The following is a 20414-nucleotide window of genomic DNA, read 5'->3' as shown; positions in this document are numbered from 1 at the left end:
GAGCAGCAGATGCAGCTATGATGAGAAATGGGGAAAACAAACCCTCCCACAGTCAAGACGACGAGGAAGTGTTCCCAAAAACGCACACAAAAAAAAAACTTGCAAAAGCTCACGCAGGGTTAGTGTGAGCTGTTACCAAGCAACCCGAGCGGAGGCTCTACTGACGCTTTTCAAAGATGTACGGTTGTATACTTAGACTTATTTTATTGCCACTGCACAAAGACGTGTAAGTGAAATTGTCGGTGAAATGTCAACGCTTGGCACACACAAGAACACAAACGTGACTATAATTACTTATTATACAAATAATAATAATATTGCTACATATATATAACTTAGCATTTTCAGTCAGTCTTAGTGATGGGATTGTTGAGCAATCTGATGGCCAGTGTCCATTTTTGAGTCGGAGGGCGTGGCCAGCAGCAGCTTGTTTGGATTTAAAGTGACAGAGATCCTAAAAAGGCTCATTCTGAAAGGAGCTCAAAGTATGATCTCATTATCTAAGAATAATTGTATTATTATTCTCTTATTTTTAAAAAAAAGTGAACTGAACATGTTTTGTTTTGCTCATAGACCTAACTTCTTGTATTTCATTCATGTGGTCTTAACTTTAAATGTGTGCGACTTGCAGAAACCTTGGAGTTTGGACAGTATGTATATTTATTTTTGTTATGAAGCTTTCCACACGCTGCAGGGAAAGTTGAATAAATATTGACCCAGCAATGCTAAAGGTGTTTGTTACAAAGGTCTGGAGAACAACCCGAGAGTCCCGAATGTGTCTCAGTTCAGACCTTGCACTCTTCCCTTTCAGAAAATCGACGCGCAGGCGATCGAGGAGTTCTACGGCCTGACGTCCGACATCTCCAAGAACTCCGAGTCCGGATACATCCTGTTCTACCAGTCCAGAGACTGACGCAGCCAGCGGTGAATTCCCCCAGCAGACTGTCTGGACGTGGCAGACGAGCCGCCGGCTGCCTCCAGTACGCTCACACAAGTATCCGGGCTTTATATTCCCCCTGCGGCAGGGAGCGGCTTTGACCCCGGAGCGCCGCTTGGGGAAACGGGTTCGAGGCGCGTGCCGGTTGCATGCCTGCCTCCGGGACGCCAAATCCTCCGAGACCACACTGCAACAAGCACCTTGATATACCAAGAAACCCCCCACTGTCTAACACTCGCTTTGCACTATTGCACCAGGAACGGAGACCAGTGGCTGAACCGATCATGTGTGTTTTTTTAGCGGCTTCAGAGGAGGCAGCAGCTTCATTCTGAGTATTAATACCTTGCTACGTTAGCTTCCCTCCCCAGCAGCGGTGGAACTGCCAGATCATGTGGTCACCGGCCAGGAAGTGAAGCGACCATGATCTGACGGCACCGATAGACGTCCAGCCAATCACCTCAGACCTCTCTGACATCATGTAGGGTTGGAGGCCGAACGCTGCGTGAAAAAGCGCCGTTTCTACGATCTGTGGCTCATATACGGTATCTTAGCGCAAGGGAGTCACTGGAGGGGTGGGAACATGTCTCAAACTGATGAGCACAGCTCCGTATTTATGATGAAAGAGCAAAAAAATCGTTTTATTTTAAATATTCAAAGATCAAGTGACATAAACTGACCAAAAATTCAATTTGCAGTATGTATAACTTCACCTTTTCAGTGTTTTTATCGGTTTAATATTGTTTTTATTTACAATGTATTTTTATTTTATTTTAAGCTGCAGGTTTTTTTGGGGGGTGTTTTTAAGTATCAGGACTAGCAATGAGTCTAACAGTAGCAACTTTTAAACTTTTAACTTTTTCAACTACAGGACAGTTTTTAAAAGCTGTCCTGTAGTGGAACGAGACTTGGAGGTTGGTTATGAAGTGGTGTTGTGCCATTAGGAGCCACATTTGATGACACGATGGAGAAAAGAAGGGAGAGGACCGAAGGAAGAGCAAGTCTGAAAAACTGTGCATTTTTAAAAACCTGTAAAATATCCACTTTAATTTCTCAGCAGACTCAGTTTTGACACACTACAGAGATTTGATCAGTGTCTGCCTCGTTCCGTTAGCGATCCAGTCGAGCTGCAGCTCTCAAGTTGAGAAGAATCTTTCCACAACACGTTTTTCACTCTGCGATTCTCCATCACCACTCAGGCTGTTATAAAGCAGCAGATCTAAAGATGGCGCCGTCTTTTCATTTAGTGGCGACGCGTTTAAAAAAAAACAAAAACCATTTTATCATCTCTGTGGCTTAAACTTCTCCCCAAGAGGTGAAAATGCTTCAGGGAACTTCCCCTCCCCCACGTGTTGCTTTGTGCTGCCAGCTGTGCATGTGAGCTGAGTGACGGCTAACTTTTCTTTCTCCCTTTATCTGAAACAAAAGATGCTGGTCATTGCATTGTACCTCATTTAAAAGTAAATTTCTATAAACGTATAATCTGTGAGAACTGTTTATGTAACTCATAAACTAACACATTAACTCATGTAACATAGTTATGAACCTATCAGATCGTTCTCTTCAGTTGCCCAGGTGACATGGCAGACATGATGGAGTTTAATGTGCCTACTTTTGCTATTTAATCGTAAGGTTTTAAAATCCCTCCTCTAGCACTTGTTTTAAAGGGTAGAGACCTCAAAAAGACATCACTACTTCCTCTCCATGCCTCTGCTGCTCTTTAACGCACTGAAGAAGGTTCTGGAAAACGTTGCTTTGTGTCTTGAAAGTTTGTGGATTTCGGGCAGTTCAGTTGGTCTTAAAATGAAGAAGTCGGGCAGAAGCTCTGAACTTTTCCCACACACCCAGTGAGAGCGAGGCGGTTTTTTTATGCTTTCTGAAAGCTTCACCAATAAGCACAAAGACGTGACTGGGAAATAAAAAATAAAACAAAAATAGCAGATTAAGTTGATTGTGGATCTTTTATGAATTGTCAAACCTAATTTCAAACAAGAACTTTTTTGTTTTATTTAAGCATTATTGTGATTATTATTATGAATGTTAACTTTTACTTTGAATGTTTTTTTTTATACTTTTCTTTGTCCTGTCTACCAATTTTGCGTAGGCAGCTCTGGAGGGAGGAGGAGTTACTTTTGGAAGTTTGTAACGAGAGATGTTGTTGTGTACATAAATACAGATATTAATATTATAATTTGGTTTTTAAATGAATGCTTGCTTAAAATAATTAACTGACTGGCTTGATAAGTGAGGATCAGTGTTCAGTGTGGAGGGACGACCTCGCTCGGTGCAACTTCTCCGGAAAGTTTTCCAAAAGTTCTCCTGTTCTGAAATGTGTTGGAAGGAAAAATCTGCTCTGAATTACATAAAGGATTTTGAGAAGAAAAAGCTGACTCCTAATGTGTTTTTTATATATATATGTATATTCAGGGTTTCCCCCAGTCTAAGCCTGGCGGGCCACCAGGCTTTACTTGTGTCCCCACCAGGCTAAGCATTGCTTATTTATATAAGTCCTTTTGAAATGTTTGCATTTTTAAAGACTTTATTGTTAGTGTTTAGGTATTCATCGTCTGATCTTTCAATAACACACAATTATCAAGTGATATTTTCGTATTTCTTTCGTACGTCGGCCCTAGCATCCAAACACCGGGCTTAGCAGGTTTTCTGGGGGAAACTTTGTGTATTTATTAATTCCTTTCTTTTTGTTTTTGCCTCATTGAGAATCATCGTCCACTGTGCTCTAAAGTGGATCTGTAAAGATCTCTTCCTTCCTGCTAAGTGACGTGATTTTCTGAAGAGTTTTATTTTATCTTTGTAACTCGCACCATGTCTGTCGCACGTTTGTGTCCGAGCCAAAAGCTCAACTTGAACTCCAGGAAAGTCCTAAAGACGAGGACTTGGTAAGTGAATCCCTCTTCTTTGTGTTTGCATCAAAAAAAGCACGAAAGAGACAGCATTCAGCAATACTTTAATAGGTTATACAATGGTATAGAAAAACAGACAAAAAGAAAAATAGACAATTTCCTCTACAATGGATAAAAAAAAAAAAAGAGGATCACCTGCTTTGGTGAAGGACAGGTTCTGTATGTGGGTCAGGAAAACAGGAACCAAACATCTGCTGAGCTGCTAGTTGCACATGATGCACTCTGTATTTGGCTAACCTGGTGATGATGTCATTTATCCACAGACTGGTCAAAACGGGAAATGCTGCCCTCTAGCTGTAAGAATATGACATGTTGCAAAAAGGACATAAAGATGCAAAGAAAATCTCGAGCGCTGTTGAGAACCGCTTCTCACATTTGAATTAATGCATATTATACAGTTCAGGTTCAAATGTTTCAAAGCCTCTTCTTTGCCACACTTATTGCAGTCACATTGATGATGTTTTAAAAATTCAACTTTTCCTTTTCTTCAATGAGGTTGGAGAAATCCCTCGGTGCAACAATTATTCATTTCAAGTAAGTATAACAAAGGTTTTTTGCAATCCAAACTCCACTTTTAGAAGTTAATCAGAATGTGTGACAAATTTCAATGAGCGATCGTGACGCTCTGCTTCCGCAGTTTAAATTTGTTTAAGCGAGAAAATGTGTACAGAAAAGTCAGCAAATGGCTACAGGAAAACGCCCCGCTTGCTAATACTGGCCAGTATCAGTCAGAGCAACGATGACAAAGTTCAAAACAACTTAAAACAGGGATGATAAGTTTACCTCCCACCACAGTTTCTTATGCGATGTATGTTGGCCTTAAAAGAATTTTAAAAAAGGAATTAGCAAGAAGTTAATCGCATATAAAGCTTTTAATCAAATCCTGTGACTTAACCTGTCAGGAGCTTACAAAGCCAAGACATTTTCATAATCCTCTGTATATATAATGAAGCACATTCTTAACTCCATTCTTAATCTTAAAGAATCACTTGATCTTTCAATCAGAAAGTAGGTCAGGCTGCCATCAGCTGGAGTCACTCCAAGATTCAGCATGCTGAGGTGAGGGATTCTTCATCGGCGCAGACAAAGCAATAGCGTTGCGTAGCATGAATTAGCGTAATGGTATTTCATGATGGCTATGACATTTGAGTAGCATGTACCTAAATTCTGCCACATACATGTGCAGCATGTATTTGACGTCTTTGGAGCTGCAACGCGACAGGAAATGGACGGAAACCTGGCTCGCTTTCAGATGTGCAGAAAGGTAAAACTGATACTTCATTACAGAGTCACACTAATTTTCCTAAATTGTCACACAAGGAAGCATCATGTAATATTTTAAAATGCGTCCACAGCAGCTTCATTTCCATTACGAATGTGGGCAAAGCTTTATCGATGTTCGGGCTAATGTCGGAAAAACACAATTTAATAATTGTGGCGTTTCCATTAAGAAATGCAATTAAAATCACGTGAATTTTAATTTTGACATCTTCATGCCATCAACCTCCCACCACTTCCTGTTCTCTTTTTTAAAAAAAAAACTTTTCCTGCCTCGTGTGATGGGGAAAAAAAGCGTTTCCATTGCAGCTTGGTGAAATGCATTAATTTTCATACATTCGGAAAACCACCTCATCCTAGAGCCAAAACGTCCCATCAAAAACCATCAGTTTCTTTTTTTTTTTAATTGACGTGTTTCCATCAAGCAAATTTATCTCCTAATTCCAATTTGGGCAACTTTATGGTCAATGGAAACACAGCTAGTCTGAACTAACCTTTCAGAAACTTACAAAGCTTTGACATCAGAATAAACCCAGTGAATGTAAACTTCTGAATTTGAAGAAAAATTATAGTTTTGTCTTCATTATTTAGACATTCAGTAAATAGAAATCATTTTATTAATCCTCAATGACCTAAACCAGGAACAAATATTCAGATTTAACAAGAACGAAGGGAAGAAGACGGTGTGTATTTTTTATAACTTGTTAAATATCTGGTTTCAGCTGTTTGTGACGTGTTAGTAGAGGCCAAACAGCGGCTGGTATGTAGAGCAGAGATGTGTGTAAAGTCCAGATTACAACATATGTACATAAATCCATCCATTTCTAATAACACAGATTTTGGCCCCCATTTGTTCATGACTGAATGAGCTAATCACAGATGTCCTCATCAATGTCTTACACCACTTTAATGTTTTGAGAGAGATGCTTAATTGCTGTCATTCCTCATTTTTTGTGTATTGTATAGAAGCCAAAAGTTGTGCAACTTTGGCTACTTGGAATTGTTCAACCTAAGAAGTGGAGCGTGCGTGAGTCTCGTTCCTGGTTGTTGTTGTTTTTAAGATCTTTAACTGGCCGTTTGTTTGGGGGATTCAGACAGCATCAACGCCAAAGCTTGTCCAGTTGTCTCTTTAAGCTCCTCCCCCTCCCTTTAGTCATACCACCGTCTCAGAGCCCGAGCTTTTTCCAGTAAAAAAGTCCCAGAAGTTGGCAGCCGATGACGATTTGCCCTCATCCTGCTGCATCTGCCTCACCCAGATGCTGCTCTCGGTGGAGCTGCTCAGGCTAGAGCAGCTCCCTCTGCCGCCGACGCCGCCTAGAGTGAAGCTCATGGCGGCGCCCAGCGCGCCACCCCGCCGGTCCTGGGGGTCGCCGTCCTGGCTGTGCATCCTGGACAAGGTGGACGGCTGGGACAGGCTGAGCAGGTTGTGGTGGGAGTGGAACTGTCGCATGTGGCGGATGGACTTGGCGGAGCGGGCCTCACCTGCACAATCAAAACGCAGGAATGCTGTCAGTTATGCTGTTGCTGCAGGTGCCGCCCTCCTTTCTTTTAAAGTGTCCCGCACACGCTCTGACCTTTTCACATTTCGTCAATTTACAAAAACATTCGGGTCGCGTTATTGAGAATTATAAAGCTGGAGTAGAGCAAATCAATTTTATTGATTAATTGAACTTTTGGTAATTAAATTTTTAGAAAATGCGGATGAATTCCTGGAGTTTCCAGAGTCCAGGGGGATGTCAGCACGCCGAAGGCCGCCATCTTGTTTGACGTGCGTATTTTACAGCTTCCATTTATGTGGACTTTGAATTCAACTCAATGACAGAATAATAAAACCAGATAAAGTTTTTTTTTTTTTTTAATTTTCACGATAAAGTCATATTACCAGGATACCGTTGTAATATTAGAATGAATTAGTACATTTACAAGAACTCCAACACAAAAATAACAAAAAATGTAATTGAATAATGTTGAGCGTTTTGTGAAGTCATACTTTGGTATAAGTTTTACTGATGATACTTAATAGAAATGCTTAAATCTTTTAACCCGTCAGCTTCAAATTATTACCGCTAACCTGCACAAATCCGCCACTGATTGTTGTATTAAACATGCCAAACCCACAGGGGGCAGTACAGCGCAAGGCTAAAACCTGTGTCAGCCAATCAGATCGCTTCAAAACCCGTGTCAGCCAATCAGATCTCTTCAAAACAAGCACTACGACTTCTTATGAATTAAACATGGCGTTTTGTTTGTGGGACGTTTTGAACTACTTTTAAATGGAACAGAAAGTTACGAAAACACAGCGGAAATACTGGCGCATTATTCGTCGCGGACTGTAACGCCCTAAATCTCCGTTTTCCCATCTACACACACAAACACTAACGCAGAGTTTACTCAAATCTCCGCTTGGTTCGTAGTTTTTTGTAAATAATTTTTTTCAGTTGTATTACACTCAGTTTTTATGTGGATGAAAATGCAAAACGGCTAAAAATGGATTCGTTTTCCCAGATATCCGGCTCCATGTGGACCAGCACCAGGTCTGCCACATGGCTCGCGGCGAACTGAAATAGGATTTCTACTGTTTTCATTTTTTAAACTTTTATCTTGATTCTTTTCCGTAAAGCAAATGACAATAAATGACTTAGTCTCTGCTAAAAGAGGAGTTTTTATTTAACATAATATCTCAATAAAACGCTCGAGTTTGTGGCTGTAACCACAACATGTGAAAACAAGATGCTACGTACATAGAAAAACAACCACCTCTCTGACTTGCCACCGAGTGAAGCCAGATGGCGCTGTTGCCTCATTTATCTCATCACAGTGTTACGACAGAGAAGGTTTAATGAGATGCAGAACAGCCACAGGATTAACTCCTGAAATCTTCCACCAGTTTAGAGACACTACTGGCTTTTTTTTTTTTTTTTTGTCCAAGTCCAAAGCAAAATACACATCTAAAAAAAATCATTTTAACATCCATCTAATTGGTTTGTCAATAGTCAGCAAATCTCCTGTGAGCTGTTTCTGTTTTAAAAATCTACCAATAAACAGAAATGTGAAAGCGTACAGATTTCCAGAATTAAAACTATTAAGTAACCAGTCAGCTGTTGATCAAAATCATCCATCTTTTCTTTGACTGGCTCTGACTAGTGATTTTGGTCTGTTTGTTAAACGCACCATTATTATTAACAAGCAGCATGTTCCACGATGCACTCTGGAGTTTAGTAGAAATCACTCAAATGGTTGAAATATAACACTAGATTATCTTGAAATTACTTCATTTTCTGCTGGATTTAAAACGACGGCCTTGTAGTTTTGAACACTTTTTTAAACCACATTTTATACCTCAAATATGATTTTATTTAACAAGACAGGACATCAAATCCTTGAAACCTTTTTTTTTTTATTTTTACAGTTACTAGCAGAGTCACTTTGACCCCCAAAAATGGAGGAAACTAACAGGGACGCCGAGTGTACGGCGGCTGTCTCAGAAGATTACAAGCCTGACATGTTTTCTGGGTTTGTGCTGCAGCTGGATGTGCTGCGTCAGGTCAGGTCGACCTACCAATCATCCGACAACAGGGCTCAGGTTGCATGCTGGGTTGTAGTTGCATGTTCACATCTTGTGCCTCGGCGTTAAACATTATTTCATCAGATTCCCCACATAATTTATGTAAACTTAAATGTAGAAACAGCTTCTGTTTTTTTTCCCAACAGATTTATGTCTAAAACATTTTTCATGTCATTACCTGAAAACAGCATTTTGCTGTGAATGCGCCTGAAACAAACCAGCGGGTAAAACAAGTATTGAACACAGAAAATTTAGCTGCTTGGCTGGTCTGTAGCTTTTTTTCTAGCTATGTTTTTTATTTTATCTGTTATTGTCACCAAACATGAATTCTGTCCTTGCCACGTTTCCTAATCTTCATATTTATCCTTTAAACTTCTGAACTCCAAAATATTTGGGGGCTCGTCCGTGACCTAAACTTGGACTTCTCGCAGCCCACACAAGAATCGTTCCTCTTGACATTTTGCATAAATGGACAACATCAATATAAAGTGTGTAAAAATTTGTTTCGAAATATTCAGGTAGTAAATGAAACCAGTACCGAATCTCCCTTCTGGCCAGTTTCTGGTCTGGTTCAGTTTGAGGACGTTGAGGAAGACCTCGCTGGTCAGGCTGCCGTCGCCGCCGCTCCCATCCGGAGGGAAAAGCGGCGACGGCGGCTCAAGAGGGGACAAACTTCCGCTTGAGGCCCCCACTGAGTCCAAAGAGGCCCCTGTGTCCCGGCGACCCCCGGACTCGCCGCTGCCCTCTACCGTCAGGTGGCTGCCACTGTGAGCAAGAAGACAAGCTCAGATCGATGATTAGCAAGAGTCAGAAACTATTTGCGTCTGACCTGACAGTAGATCGGAGGAGAACCCACCTGAGCTTCCTCCGCAGGAGATAATCGATGACATCCGGGTCGGTCTGGATCAGACTCATCAAGACTTCCTGCTGAAGCTCTGCAGACACCTGCAGGAACACACAGACCATCCAATCCAATTTAATCTAAAGCTTTGGAAGACAAGAGTCAACCGAACACATTGGTGGTAAAATCTCTGTCCCTCCAACGTCTCTGATGATGGGTGTGATTCTTCTCGTACCGTGAAGAGCCTCCTGTAGTTCTGTATGAGCACCAGAGTGATGCTGATGATCGCCGTGCTGTCCTCGATGCCCATCGCCTGAGGACTCGTGTCTCCGCCTCCCTCCCTCTGGAGCAGGTTCGGCCCGAAGATCACGGCCAGGTTAGCCGCCGTCATCTTGTTACCGGGAATCTGCGGGGGAGTGATGGCGGTAAAGGTGGGGAAGGAAACAGCGGCTGCGTTTCCAATGACCATATAGTGGCACAAATTGGAATTATGAAAATACGTTTGCTTAAAGGGATCATCAACTTAAAAAAAAAACCCTCGAATTTTTCAGAGGTTGTTCATCGGCTTTATCGAAATTAGTGTATTTTCCAAAACTGCAATGGAAACACTTTTTCGTACGAGTCACGTGATCAACAACTTGATGAAAATGACAGGAAGTAGAAGGAGGGGGAAGGCACGACAGGATTTCTAATTTTACCACGTGAAAAAACGTAAGCATATGTGATTTTAACTTCTTATTTAATGGAAACACAGCAATTACAAAACTGTGGGTGTGTGTGTGGGGGGGGGCGGATTTCAGCATTAGCGGAAGTTTTCCACATTTTTCTAATGGAATGTAAAATGTCCTTTTGCCACTTTTTCTGCAAGAGCTAAAGCTTCGTAGGCCAACAGATAAGACAAGTAAACATTTTTGCCACTCGATGCGTTTCCCAACTTTCTTCTGAATTGGCAAAGAAAGACGTGATGCTCGATTTTTATTTCGATTTTCGACACAGGATGTCGTGACATATGATCCGACGAGCCTCGCTAATTTGAATCAAGATCCTTTCTTTGCCTACCTCCTCGTCATTGGTCCCTACGGTGTCCTGGGCGTAGCTCTGCACGGTCTGCAGCATGGACAGGAGGCGCAGCAGCGTGTCGCAGTTGCAGGGAGGGAGCAGGTAGAGGAGGTGCTGGAGGAACTGCAGCTGGTCGGCTCCTCTCAGCACTGCGTGAAGCATAAACCAGGGTTACCAGCGGAGCCACAACGATGCTGCAACCTCTGCCCTTCAAAAACTCAGTGCAGCAACTTGCAGAAACATTTATATCCCTCGACTCTTTTTACAGTTTATGAAACTGTGACCACAAACATCTGTCCATCCATTTTACTGGGATTTTATACGACAGTCACACACTAAGTAGCTTCTGATTGTTAAAGCTGCAGTCATTTTTACAACAAAAAAAAAAAATCTTGTGGTTCTACTGCTATTTGCAGAAATACGCAGCTCAACCATCAACCAATCAGAGTCAGGAGGAGGGTCTTAGCGCTGTCAATCATGTTTGTGTAGGTGCTGCTCATATTCTACCCCTTACTCTCTGCTAGGCTACAGCTAGTGCACCCTCACCAGAAGCGTCCGTGAATGCTAAAGCTAGTTAGCATAGCCACCGTTGACGGTGGATAAATGGTTTTCCTGTAACGGCAAGTCGTTTCTCCTCCATTAGGACACTGAGTGGCACAAGCATGATTGACAGCGCTAAGACCCTCCCCCTGACTCTGATTGGTGGTTCCTGAGTAAACGGTGCATTTCATCAGATGGGTATACGACCACAGGGAGCTACCACACCGTCACAACATATAGTGACAGTTTTAACAAATATGCCAAAAAAACATATTTAAAAAAAACTAAAAGTTACATCTGCAGCTTTAATAGCAAAGTTAAAAAAAAAAAATCTTTACAACAAAAAACCTGAAAGTGTCCCTTCACTGACTGTGAGGTACAGTATTTGTTCAGGATGACAGCAGGCGTCTTGCGTTCACATACGGTTAGCGTGCAGGAAGGCGGGGTAGAGCTCCTGGGGCAGCAGAGGGTCCGGCATGTCGCGCAGGAACTCCTTGAGCAGCGCCGCCACGTCGTGCACGCTGTGCTCCTCGTCCAGCTGGACGTCCACCCCCATGTCGAAGTCTTCACGCAGCTACGGGGAGCAAACCAGATCGCTAATATCGCAAAGGAACTCGAGCTCATTCACATGACCAACAGGCTCGTGACATGTTGGGGTCACACAGGGGCCACTCTCCCCCCCTGTGGAGGTGATTTCTAAATAACAGGATATATCACTTCATCAGTTTGGAGATTATATTTATTTTTGTAGCATCCAGCAGTGAGTAGCAGGAAACGGCGCAGAGTGAACCAGGGGACGACATGTCGCTGCAGGCAGCGGCGCTTCTGTGTTTTATGGCCAAAAGAGTGAAAGAAGCAGTCAAATTGGGGTCACAGCTCTTAAAATAAAAAATTATTTATGGGTCAGGCTTTAGTTTGGTGGCCTTGACCTCATTTCAGGCTTTAGCAGACCACAGAATCAGCTGGACGTAGCTGTTTGGACGTAGCTGAAAGGTGAAGATAAACTACACAAATATTAGCCAGACAGCTAAATTATAGCAATATTTCATTAGTTGAAAAGATGTGATGACTGATGTAAAGTGTCCAAGTTATAAGTAAGCATCCATCCATAAATTTACCCATTCATTATACAAACTTAAGTCAAGATCTCCATGGTAACAGGTGGTGTTATTGCCAAGCCCACTGAACCAGACAAAAACTGAAACTTCAAGGGAACAAATCCTCAGTAGAATTAATGTCTGAGAAATCAAGAGAGCTAGTTTAGCCAACCTGTTGGTCGCGTGTTAAAGCTACAGAGCACAGCTTCTGCATCATTTATGTTCCATTTACATCTAGTTTTGTTAGCTTGCCTTTTCCTTTAGGTTTTCCTTCCAGGCAGCAATAAAAGCTAAGATTGTCCTAGACACCCACATAATTTACCCTCTGCTGAGCATCTTCGCTTTTCCACTTGATTTGATTTGCAAGTCAATTCTTTGTGCTTTGAGTGAGCAGATCTTATCACCGACTGCTGACTTAATCGCTGTTGCCACTAATTTATTTCAGTCCAATGTTCTCTGTAAAAAAAAAAAAAAAAGATGGACAGGAATGTGATGCTGCGATGCCACAAATATTTTACAATGTCCAATGTGCACAACGCCGTTCCAATATAAAGCCATGAAGCCCGGAAACTACGACTCACGTTTTTTGACATCTGGAGTCACTTAAAAACAAACTGAAACATTTTGAATATTTTTATAATTTAAAAACGTATACTGTCAGTTAAATATTATGTAAATACGTATAGATTTTATGTGTTTTTTTTAATTCCATAGTGTAACTGTGGGTTTTATCCCTGTGTTTAGGATTGTGCTGTAATGGGACTAAAAATGGAAATCAGCCGCTTCGTTATAATCTCATACGTTTACATGTAAATGTTCATTAATGGGTATTGTCTGTCAGTTCAGCTAATATATACTAATAAATGCTCTCATGCATCTATGCTGTATTTACATATTTTGTATACAAAGAAAAAGTATGATTAATAAATATTTGATTAATTGTGTATGCTTAAATTATTACTAAGACCAGTTCATCAGATTTTTTTGTATGAAACTATGCTAACAAATGCTAATAACATTTATTATGCATTTACTAGCATTAATAAATGCATTTATTAGCTATGCTAATAATGCTAACAGCTTTTATTAGCATAGTTATTATAGTTAATATAGGGTAATATATGCTAACAAATGCTCTCAAGCACATATATATATATATATATATAGTATGTTTAGAAAAAGTATGATTAATAAATATTTTATTATTATGTATGCAAAAATTATGATCAGTTCATAATTTTTTTTAATGAAACTATGCTAATAAATGCTCTTTAGCATTTATTAGCATAGCCTATCATATATTGTTATTGTGCCTTTTGTGTGATATTACAGTTTATATAACTTAATATATACAATCCATTTTATTTATTTGAGATATTGTATTCAACTTTACTCGTTTAAAGATAAAAAGCACAAGTCCTCACCTGTCTAACTCTCTTCTTAGAGCTCCCGACTCGGAAGATGCCAACCGTCTGGAGCCCTGCGGACGAGGTTTGTGAGCATTTACTGCTGGGAGTTTTGTTACCAAAGGGAACGGTAGACACCCAGGAAGACCCTCCAGTCTCACCATAGGTCTCGATGTGGCTGCAGCACCTCTCCACCACCCGAGGCACCTGCCTGTAGATGGGGTTGAGGCTCAGCTTGGACTGGGTCCTCCCTTCGGACGGCGATTTCTTCACCTCCAATTCGGCCGGGTGGGACAGCTGCAGCGCCTCCAGCAGGCGAGACTGACTCTCTACAAGGTCAGAGAGGCAGTCCACCGACAGCCCACCCTGTGGAGCAGAAACACACGGTCGGAGGTCATCAGGTTCACAATATTAAACTCTTTTCTGTTTCACGTCGCATTAAATATACAGTAACCCAGTGTTGACATAAAACAGATCACATGGTACCGTTTTACTTTACACATTGTGTTGTATTGTATTGTGTTACAATGTACCGTGCCAGGTTGAATCTTATTTTGCCACATTGTATCACATTGTATATATAATTACACTGGATTTCTAAAATTGTATCATATCATCACCTTTCTAAAATAATTGTCTTTTTTTTTTGCCAAAAGTGATCTTTTTTCTTCTCTAAATAATCTTTTGGCAATGAAAAAAATGAATGATTTTTCTTTTCTTTATGTTTTTTATATTTTTCAAAAAATGACACATTAGGTGGCAACATTATTATTAAATAATATTCCATAGAAGTAACTGGCCATTTATCTTACTTTACTAGTACTTCTAGCTCCGCTGGTACACTCTTTCACTTAGAACATGGGAAAAAAATTCTTATTAAGTTCTAAGTGTAATAATCTCAAATACTTTTGCATATCAATATTAGGAAATGATTGACTTAAAACAAGCTCCTATTTCTTGTTGAAAAGTAACTAAGTTAGTTTTGTCTCATTTTAAGATAGTTGCACTAGAAACTAGACCAAAAATACTTGGTGAGATTTTTGTGTGTTTGCAGAGTGAAGGTCACACAGCTGCTGCTCGAATCAAGGTCACACAGCTGCTGCTCGAATCAAAACGACATCTCTTCACTGTGTTGGCTTAGACGGTAAAATGTCAAAGAATTTCCAGTTTTATTTTAAAACCGAGGCATGTCTTTCATTTTAATTCATCTTGACCTGCGTGTCAAGAAGAATTATACCCTTTATGCTCAGTAATTTTGGCAGCAGAATCAAAATTCTGCACACATACAATAGCAAGAAAAATCTTAAAACCTCTGGGACAGCCTGGGACGCACCTACTCTCGTATTTAAGTTAATCTAACCCAAGGAATATTCTAACTCGCTTCTATCTATAAATGTTGAGATATGTAAACTATATAGCACTAGAATACGTATACGTCAGATTTAGATGGATACGTTTAATATTTGTGACTGGACACATTGGTGGGCTCAGAAAACAATGTGACAAAACTCAAAGTGGAGTTGAAATAATTTGCGCCTCAAATCTCCTGGAGGAACATCAAGAGTCCAGAGGAATTTCCTCAGTGGCAACAACAAGCAGAACACTGTGGCTCGTAAAACCGAAGACATTTCCTCCATATGAAGTGTGTTAAACGCACACATGGGCAAAACGGTGGTGGACGATGTGAAAAACTATGAGGTTTGTTTACTTTGGATAAGCAGTGACTATATTAGAATTAAAAATGTACATATCTTGTGCAAAAATTGCTTCTGCATTTTTCTATATTTGTTAACTATATTTAACTTATCGTCTGTGTTTCTATTATTATCATAAATTATTGGAAATGTCTTCATGCACAGCAAATACAAAACAGTCTGAGGAGTGATGTTTGTCGCAGGTTCTAAACTTAATATGGAAACGTTTTTCATAAAAGTCAAAGTTTCTAAACTTGCAGAAGTTTTCCTTAACCACGGCCGACAAAAAGAGTTTTTGACTTTTGAATTTTAAACCAATTACAACCAGGCCATAAAATACTACACTTTTTCTTATTCCTTATACTTCAGTCACAATATCTCAAAAGTTTTAATGGAATTTGCTTAATAATCTTAATAATCAAGCAGCAATAAAGAGTTTCTATCTTGGTTTGCGCCCGTGCTGTTCATCGTAGCGCTGGGATGAAGAAGGGCGAGCATGAAATGACCAAACTGAATCTCCAGCTGTTGTTTGTGTTTCCATAGAAGCATGTGTTGGCAAGGCGGCGCAGCTAGGTTCCACAGGAAGTGAGAAAACTAGACACTTAAAACTCTAATTGGCTTTGCTTTGAAGATTGTGGTGTTAAGTTTTATTGGTTCTTTTCTTTAGATATATTAGACATACAGTACAGAGCAAAAGTTTGGACACACCTTTCTAATTCAATGGGTTTTCTTTATTTTCATGACTATTTATAAGGCAAGAAATCCCACTTATTAACCTGACAGGGCACACCTATGAAGTGAAAACCATTTCAGGTGACTACCTCTTGAAGCTCATCAAGAAAATGCAGAGTGTGTGCAAAGCAGTAATCACAGCAAAAGGTTGCTACTTTGAAGAAACTAGAATATAAGGGCTATTTTCAGTTGTTTTACACTTTTTTGTTTAGTGCATATTTCCACATGTGTTATTCATAGTTTTGATGCCTTCAGTGTGAATCTACAATGTCAATAGTCATGAAAATAAAGGAAACTCATTGAATTAAAAGGTGTGTCTAAACATTTGGTCTGTACTGTATTTCTTCAATATTTGTGATGGATAGTCTCACTAAAAAAGCTGTGTGGTAGAGAGATCTTTGGAAGAGACGGATGAGACAAAATGATAAAATTCTGCTGCTGTTTACATGCAATGAGCTCTATGTGGTTTTAAATGAACTTCCTGCGTGACTTTTACGTACATTTTTTAAATTTATTTCTCTAAGTTATAATCTGAGGAATGTCTTACTAAATAATTCAAAAATTCTTTGAAGGAAAAAAAATATATATTTTTTTGACTTTAACCACATTTTGACGCTAATCCTTAAATACAAATTGTGAGTAGGCTTCTTTTTTTTCTAAAATTTTTTCTCAAGAAAATGCTTATTAAGCAATAATTTAAATGGATAATTGCCACAAGTCCTACATGGTGGTGTTTTTTCTTCTAAATGCTTCCAGCCTGTTCAGAGTTTTCCTGCCTCACAGGCTCCTAGAAGCTCCGCCTGATTGTTGCTTCATGCTCAATTGCCGTCCTCTGTGGCTGTAATGATGCTCATTATGAGCTTAGGAAAACAACTGGCTTCAGATCAGCATGTAGACAAATAACTGGTGAGCCTTAATCATGTGTACACACACACACACACACACACACACACGTGGAAACATACAGAATTTGCCCAACAAACAGACGGCAGTGGAAACACAAGAATTTGATGGTCAAATGCACAAGTTTTCAAATACCTTACATATTAGTCTGTGGTTTTTAGTTAAGATACAGCAGCACTAGCAATTGGAATTAGCATGTGAGATTCAGGTCATTGTACACTATTTAAAAATGTATTTTTTAGTAAAATGTGGGTATTTCCTTGCTGATAATAACAGTAGAAAACCTTACCATCACAGTGCTGATTTTTTTTATTGCATGGTTAGTGTCTGGGTTTTTCAGGTTAGTGTGTAAAAAAAATGTTTGTGTTTCCAAGAACTACTTATAAAATCAGATAATTGAGCAAACTGATTAGCTTGCGAGATCGCAAAAACAATCTGCAGAAATACGCAACAGTCGCAGGTTTCATGGACTAAATGTACGCTCCTTCTGCGCGACGTCTCTGTTGCTGAAGTCTGAAGGCGAAACCCATCTCACCCTTCTTTGTCCTCGGCTGGCGTTGTCCATAATTGTCGGCGACGCCGCTTTGCTCTGCGTGTCGGACACCGGCGCCGGAGCCACTGAGTTGGAGGAAGGCGACCCGGGGACTCCTCCTGTGATGGACGAGGAGCTGCCCAGAGGTTTGCTCCCGTTGAAGAACTGCCTCTTCTCGGCCCTGAAGCGCAGGACGCTGGCCTCCAGGTCCAGACAGTCGCGCCTGCTCTCCTTCAGGGCGTCCTGGCGCCGCTTGTACGCCTGGTCGTTGGCGATCGCCTGGGAGAGCGGGATGCCGAATGCTTTGGGGGCATTTTCTGGGGAAGATCGTAGGGAGTTATTCCAAGAGGCACAGACTAACAAAAGGGGCAACATGGACACATATGTGACCAATAATCATGTCTAAGAGACATTTAGAGACAAATTAACCCAACTGTTATGTGTTTGGACTGTGCTCTGCAAAAACACCAGATCTTACCAAGTGCTTTAGGTCCAGTTTCTAGTGCAAATACCTTAGTAAACTTGAAATAAGACAAAACTAACTTACAAGATATAGAGGCTTGTTAATAATTCCTTAATATTGCTAAAAGATTTCTTGTTTCATTGGCTGATTATTTAACTTAACTTATCTGGCTGTAGAACTAGGACTTTTTCATCTATATTAAGGAATTGTTTACTTAAAACAAGCTCCTGCATCTTGCTGAAAATTAGCTTTTAACTTAGTTTGTCTCATTTCAAGTTTATTAAGATATTTGCACTAGACCAAAAATACTTGGTAAGATTTGGTGTTTTTGCAGTGTGGGAGGAAGTCGGAGTACCCAAAGAGTACCCAGGCATAAAAACATAAACCAAAAAAAATTATACTGAATTATCTTAACAGGATAATACACAGAGAAATTTGTGTCATCTGTCTGTATTCTAAAGAGAAGGGGAAAAAAAACAGTAGCTGTGTTTCTATTCCAAGGGCAAAACGTTTTTTATATTCTGCTAATGTCAAAAAATCCCCACAATATCGCAATTGCAGCATTTCCATTAATCACGAAATGCAATTAAAATCGCACTCGAATAGCTTGTTCACACGATAAGTCCGTAAAACAACATGGCGACGACAAACACTTAACCCTCCAAATGCCTTACATCAGTAGGTCAACGGCAAATGACGGCTGAACGTCAGTTTCAGGTTGGCCTGTCAGAATTGTTATCAAAAAAGTTTGCTCTTTCAAAATTAGCGCATTTTCTTTAAGCAAATTTGTGTAATTCCAATTTGCGCACTTTTAAGGTCAATGTAAACGCAGTTTCTCTTAATGTTAACATCTTCATTTCTGATCACATCTGACTTTCTGACTGCAACTAACTCTCTGGTGCATTTAATGAGTTCTTCTCAGAAGATTAGATCTCTAAAATCGCTAAGCAAGCCGAGCACTTAACGGAACTGAATCACTTCTACCTGTGCCATTAAAAATGCATGAGGTAGGAAACGGTGAGGAGATTACCCTCGCTCCATCTATTCACTCTCGCACTCAGAGAACCGTGAAGCAGCACACGATAGCCTGAATGAAAAACACATGGGCCACCAAGTGACGCCCACGTGCGCCAACACCCGGCAACCAGGTCGCGCAGCGGAGAGGGACTGGAAGGAGGCCACGCAAATCCTTAAATATATGGGATTGACTGAGCCTTAAATAACTGCACAGACTTCTGCTCTCAGCAGTTTGGCTGAAGGCGTTCCAAGCTCATCAATGAAGACGGCGAAAGAAACTTAGGAATGATGAAAATAAAACTTGGACGAAATTATTTTTTTATTAAATGTGCATTAAAAAAAATGCCATATTGTGTTCACATCAAGCCAATTTAATACTTATTTTGTCTGAAGTTTCTGCAGGTTTTCCAATTCTTAATGGAACACAATACATAACGCAGTAAAATTCAAAGTAAATTTCTTTTTCTTTCCCCTTTTCCTTCAAATCAAATTCACAGTTTCCAGTTTAAACTCCAACTCTCAATAACTCAGCTTTCTGTCGTCCAGGCCCCGTTTTCCCTTTAATGCTGCGTACTTTCAAGCTGAAGTGACTGAGCTCACCCCTCCTCCACATGTGCCCTGGTCAGGTGCCACACCACAGATAAGCTCCTTGTTCTGATGGCAAGCTGCCTGCAACAACTAGCTTGTTAGCGTGGAACATGCTAATGGTCACTGCAGCTAGACTAGCTTGTTCACAAAGCATGAGGCCACAATAAAGCAGTATTTACCCCATTAAAGGCTTTGTTAGTTTCTTTTTTACCCGATTAAATACAAAAGGCAGTTTTAAATGATTATTTTTGAGTCATGAAGGGGAAAAGCTATTCAGACCAACCTGGACCAATGTGGAATCTGAAACCGCCTCGTCGTAAATTCATGATTCAGCAGTGATTATTTATGTTGTCTGCACCACTTAAGTTTGATTCCAATAGCAATATGCAGAACGAATTATTGTCAGGCGTCATTTAAATGGCTCCGACGTAGAAACAAAAAGTAGGTTCAAAGATCTCAAAGAGCAACACATCACACCGATCCCTAGAAATTGACGATAAGTCTAAGGGGAAAAGGTTACAGAGTTACTTCTTGAGCTTAAAGACTCTTGAAAACCGCACTGAGAGCCGGCTAGCCTGCAAAATGACTCCAAGATCTGTGACATTTACGCCGTTACATCTGGAGTAAAGACAACACAACATCTCAAAGATCATCATCAGACATGGTGGTAGGAGGAAGATGTTCTTAAGATTCTGACTTGCTATGGAGGGAGAACATCCAACTCCTTCCTGGCCTTGAGGTCGAGCGCAGTTGGGTTAGGCAGTTGGACAATGATCCAAAAGCCACCAGGAAGTCTGTCTCTGAACGAGTAAAAAAAATAAAGGTTTTGTAGAGGTTGCCAGTG

At 40.4% G+C, this 20414-nt stretch overlaps 2 protein-coding genes across 4 annotated transcripts in view; one reads left to right on the top strand and one right to left on the bottom strand.

The window, feature by feature from the left end:
- Positions 1-3319, top strand: part of usp12b (ubiquitin specific peptidase 12b) — a 22305-nt gene extending 18986 nt beyond the window's left edge. The window contains exon 10 of the mRNA XM_032583323.1: positions 812-3319. Within this exon, the coding sequence (XP_032439214.1) occupies positions 812-913 (102 nt within the window). The 3' untranslated portion in view covers positions 914-3319. The remainder of the gene's footprint in view (positions 1-811) is intronic.
- Positions 3320-3882: 563 nt separating this feature from the next.
- The window catches only part of arhgap36 (Rho GTPase activating protein 36), a 64476-nt gene continuing 47944 nt past the window's right edge, over positions 3883-20414 (bottom strand). For all 3 annotated transcript variants that reach the window (XM_032583673.1, XM_032583671.1, XM_032583672.1), the window contains 9 exons: positions 17506-17819; positions 13803-14007; positions 13660-13715; positions 11562-11712; positions 10599-10747; positions 9775-9945; positions 9555-9643; positions 9237-9463; positions 3883-6615 (listed from right to left, as the gene is read on the bottom strand). In XM_032583673.1, coding sequence (XP_032439564.1) covers positions 6287-6615; positions 9237-9463; positions 9555-9643; positions 9775-9945; positions 10599-10747; positions 11562-11712; positions 13660-13715; positions 13803-14007; positions 17506-17819 — 1691 coding nt within the window. In that variant the 3' untranslated portion in view covers positions 3883-6286. The remainder of the gene's footprint in view (positions 6616-9236; positions 9464-9554; positions 9644-9774; positions 9946-10598; positions 10748-11561; positions 11713-13659; positions 13716-13802; positions 14008-17505; positions 17820-20414) is intronic.

Source organism: Xiphophorus hellerii, chromosome 14 (assembly GCF_003331165.1).
Source record: "Xiphophorus hellerii strain 12219 chromosome 14, Xiphophorus_hellerii-4.1, whole genome shotgun sequence".
Lineage (NCBI taxonomy): Eukaryota > Metazoa > Chordata > Actinopteri > Cyprinodontiformes > Poeciliidae > Xiphophorus > Xiphophorus hellerii.
Note: the sequence above shows the minus strand (reverse complement) of the source record. Positions and strands in the feature narration are given on the sequence as shown.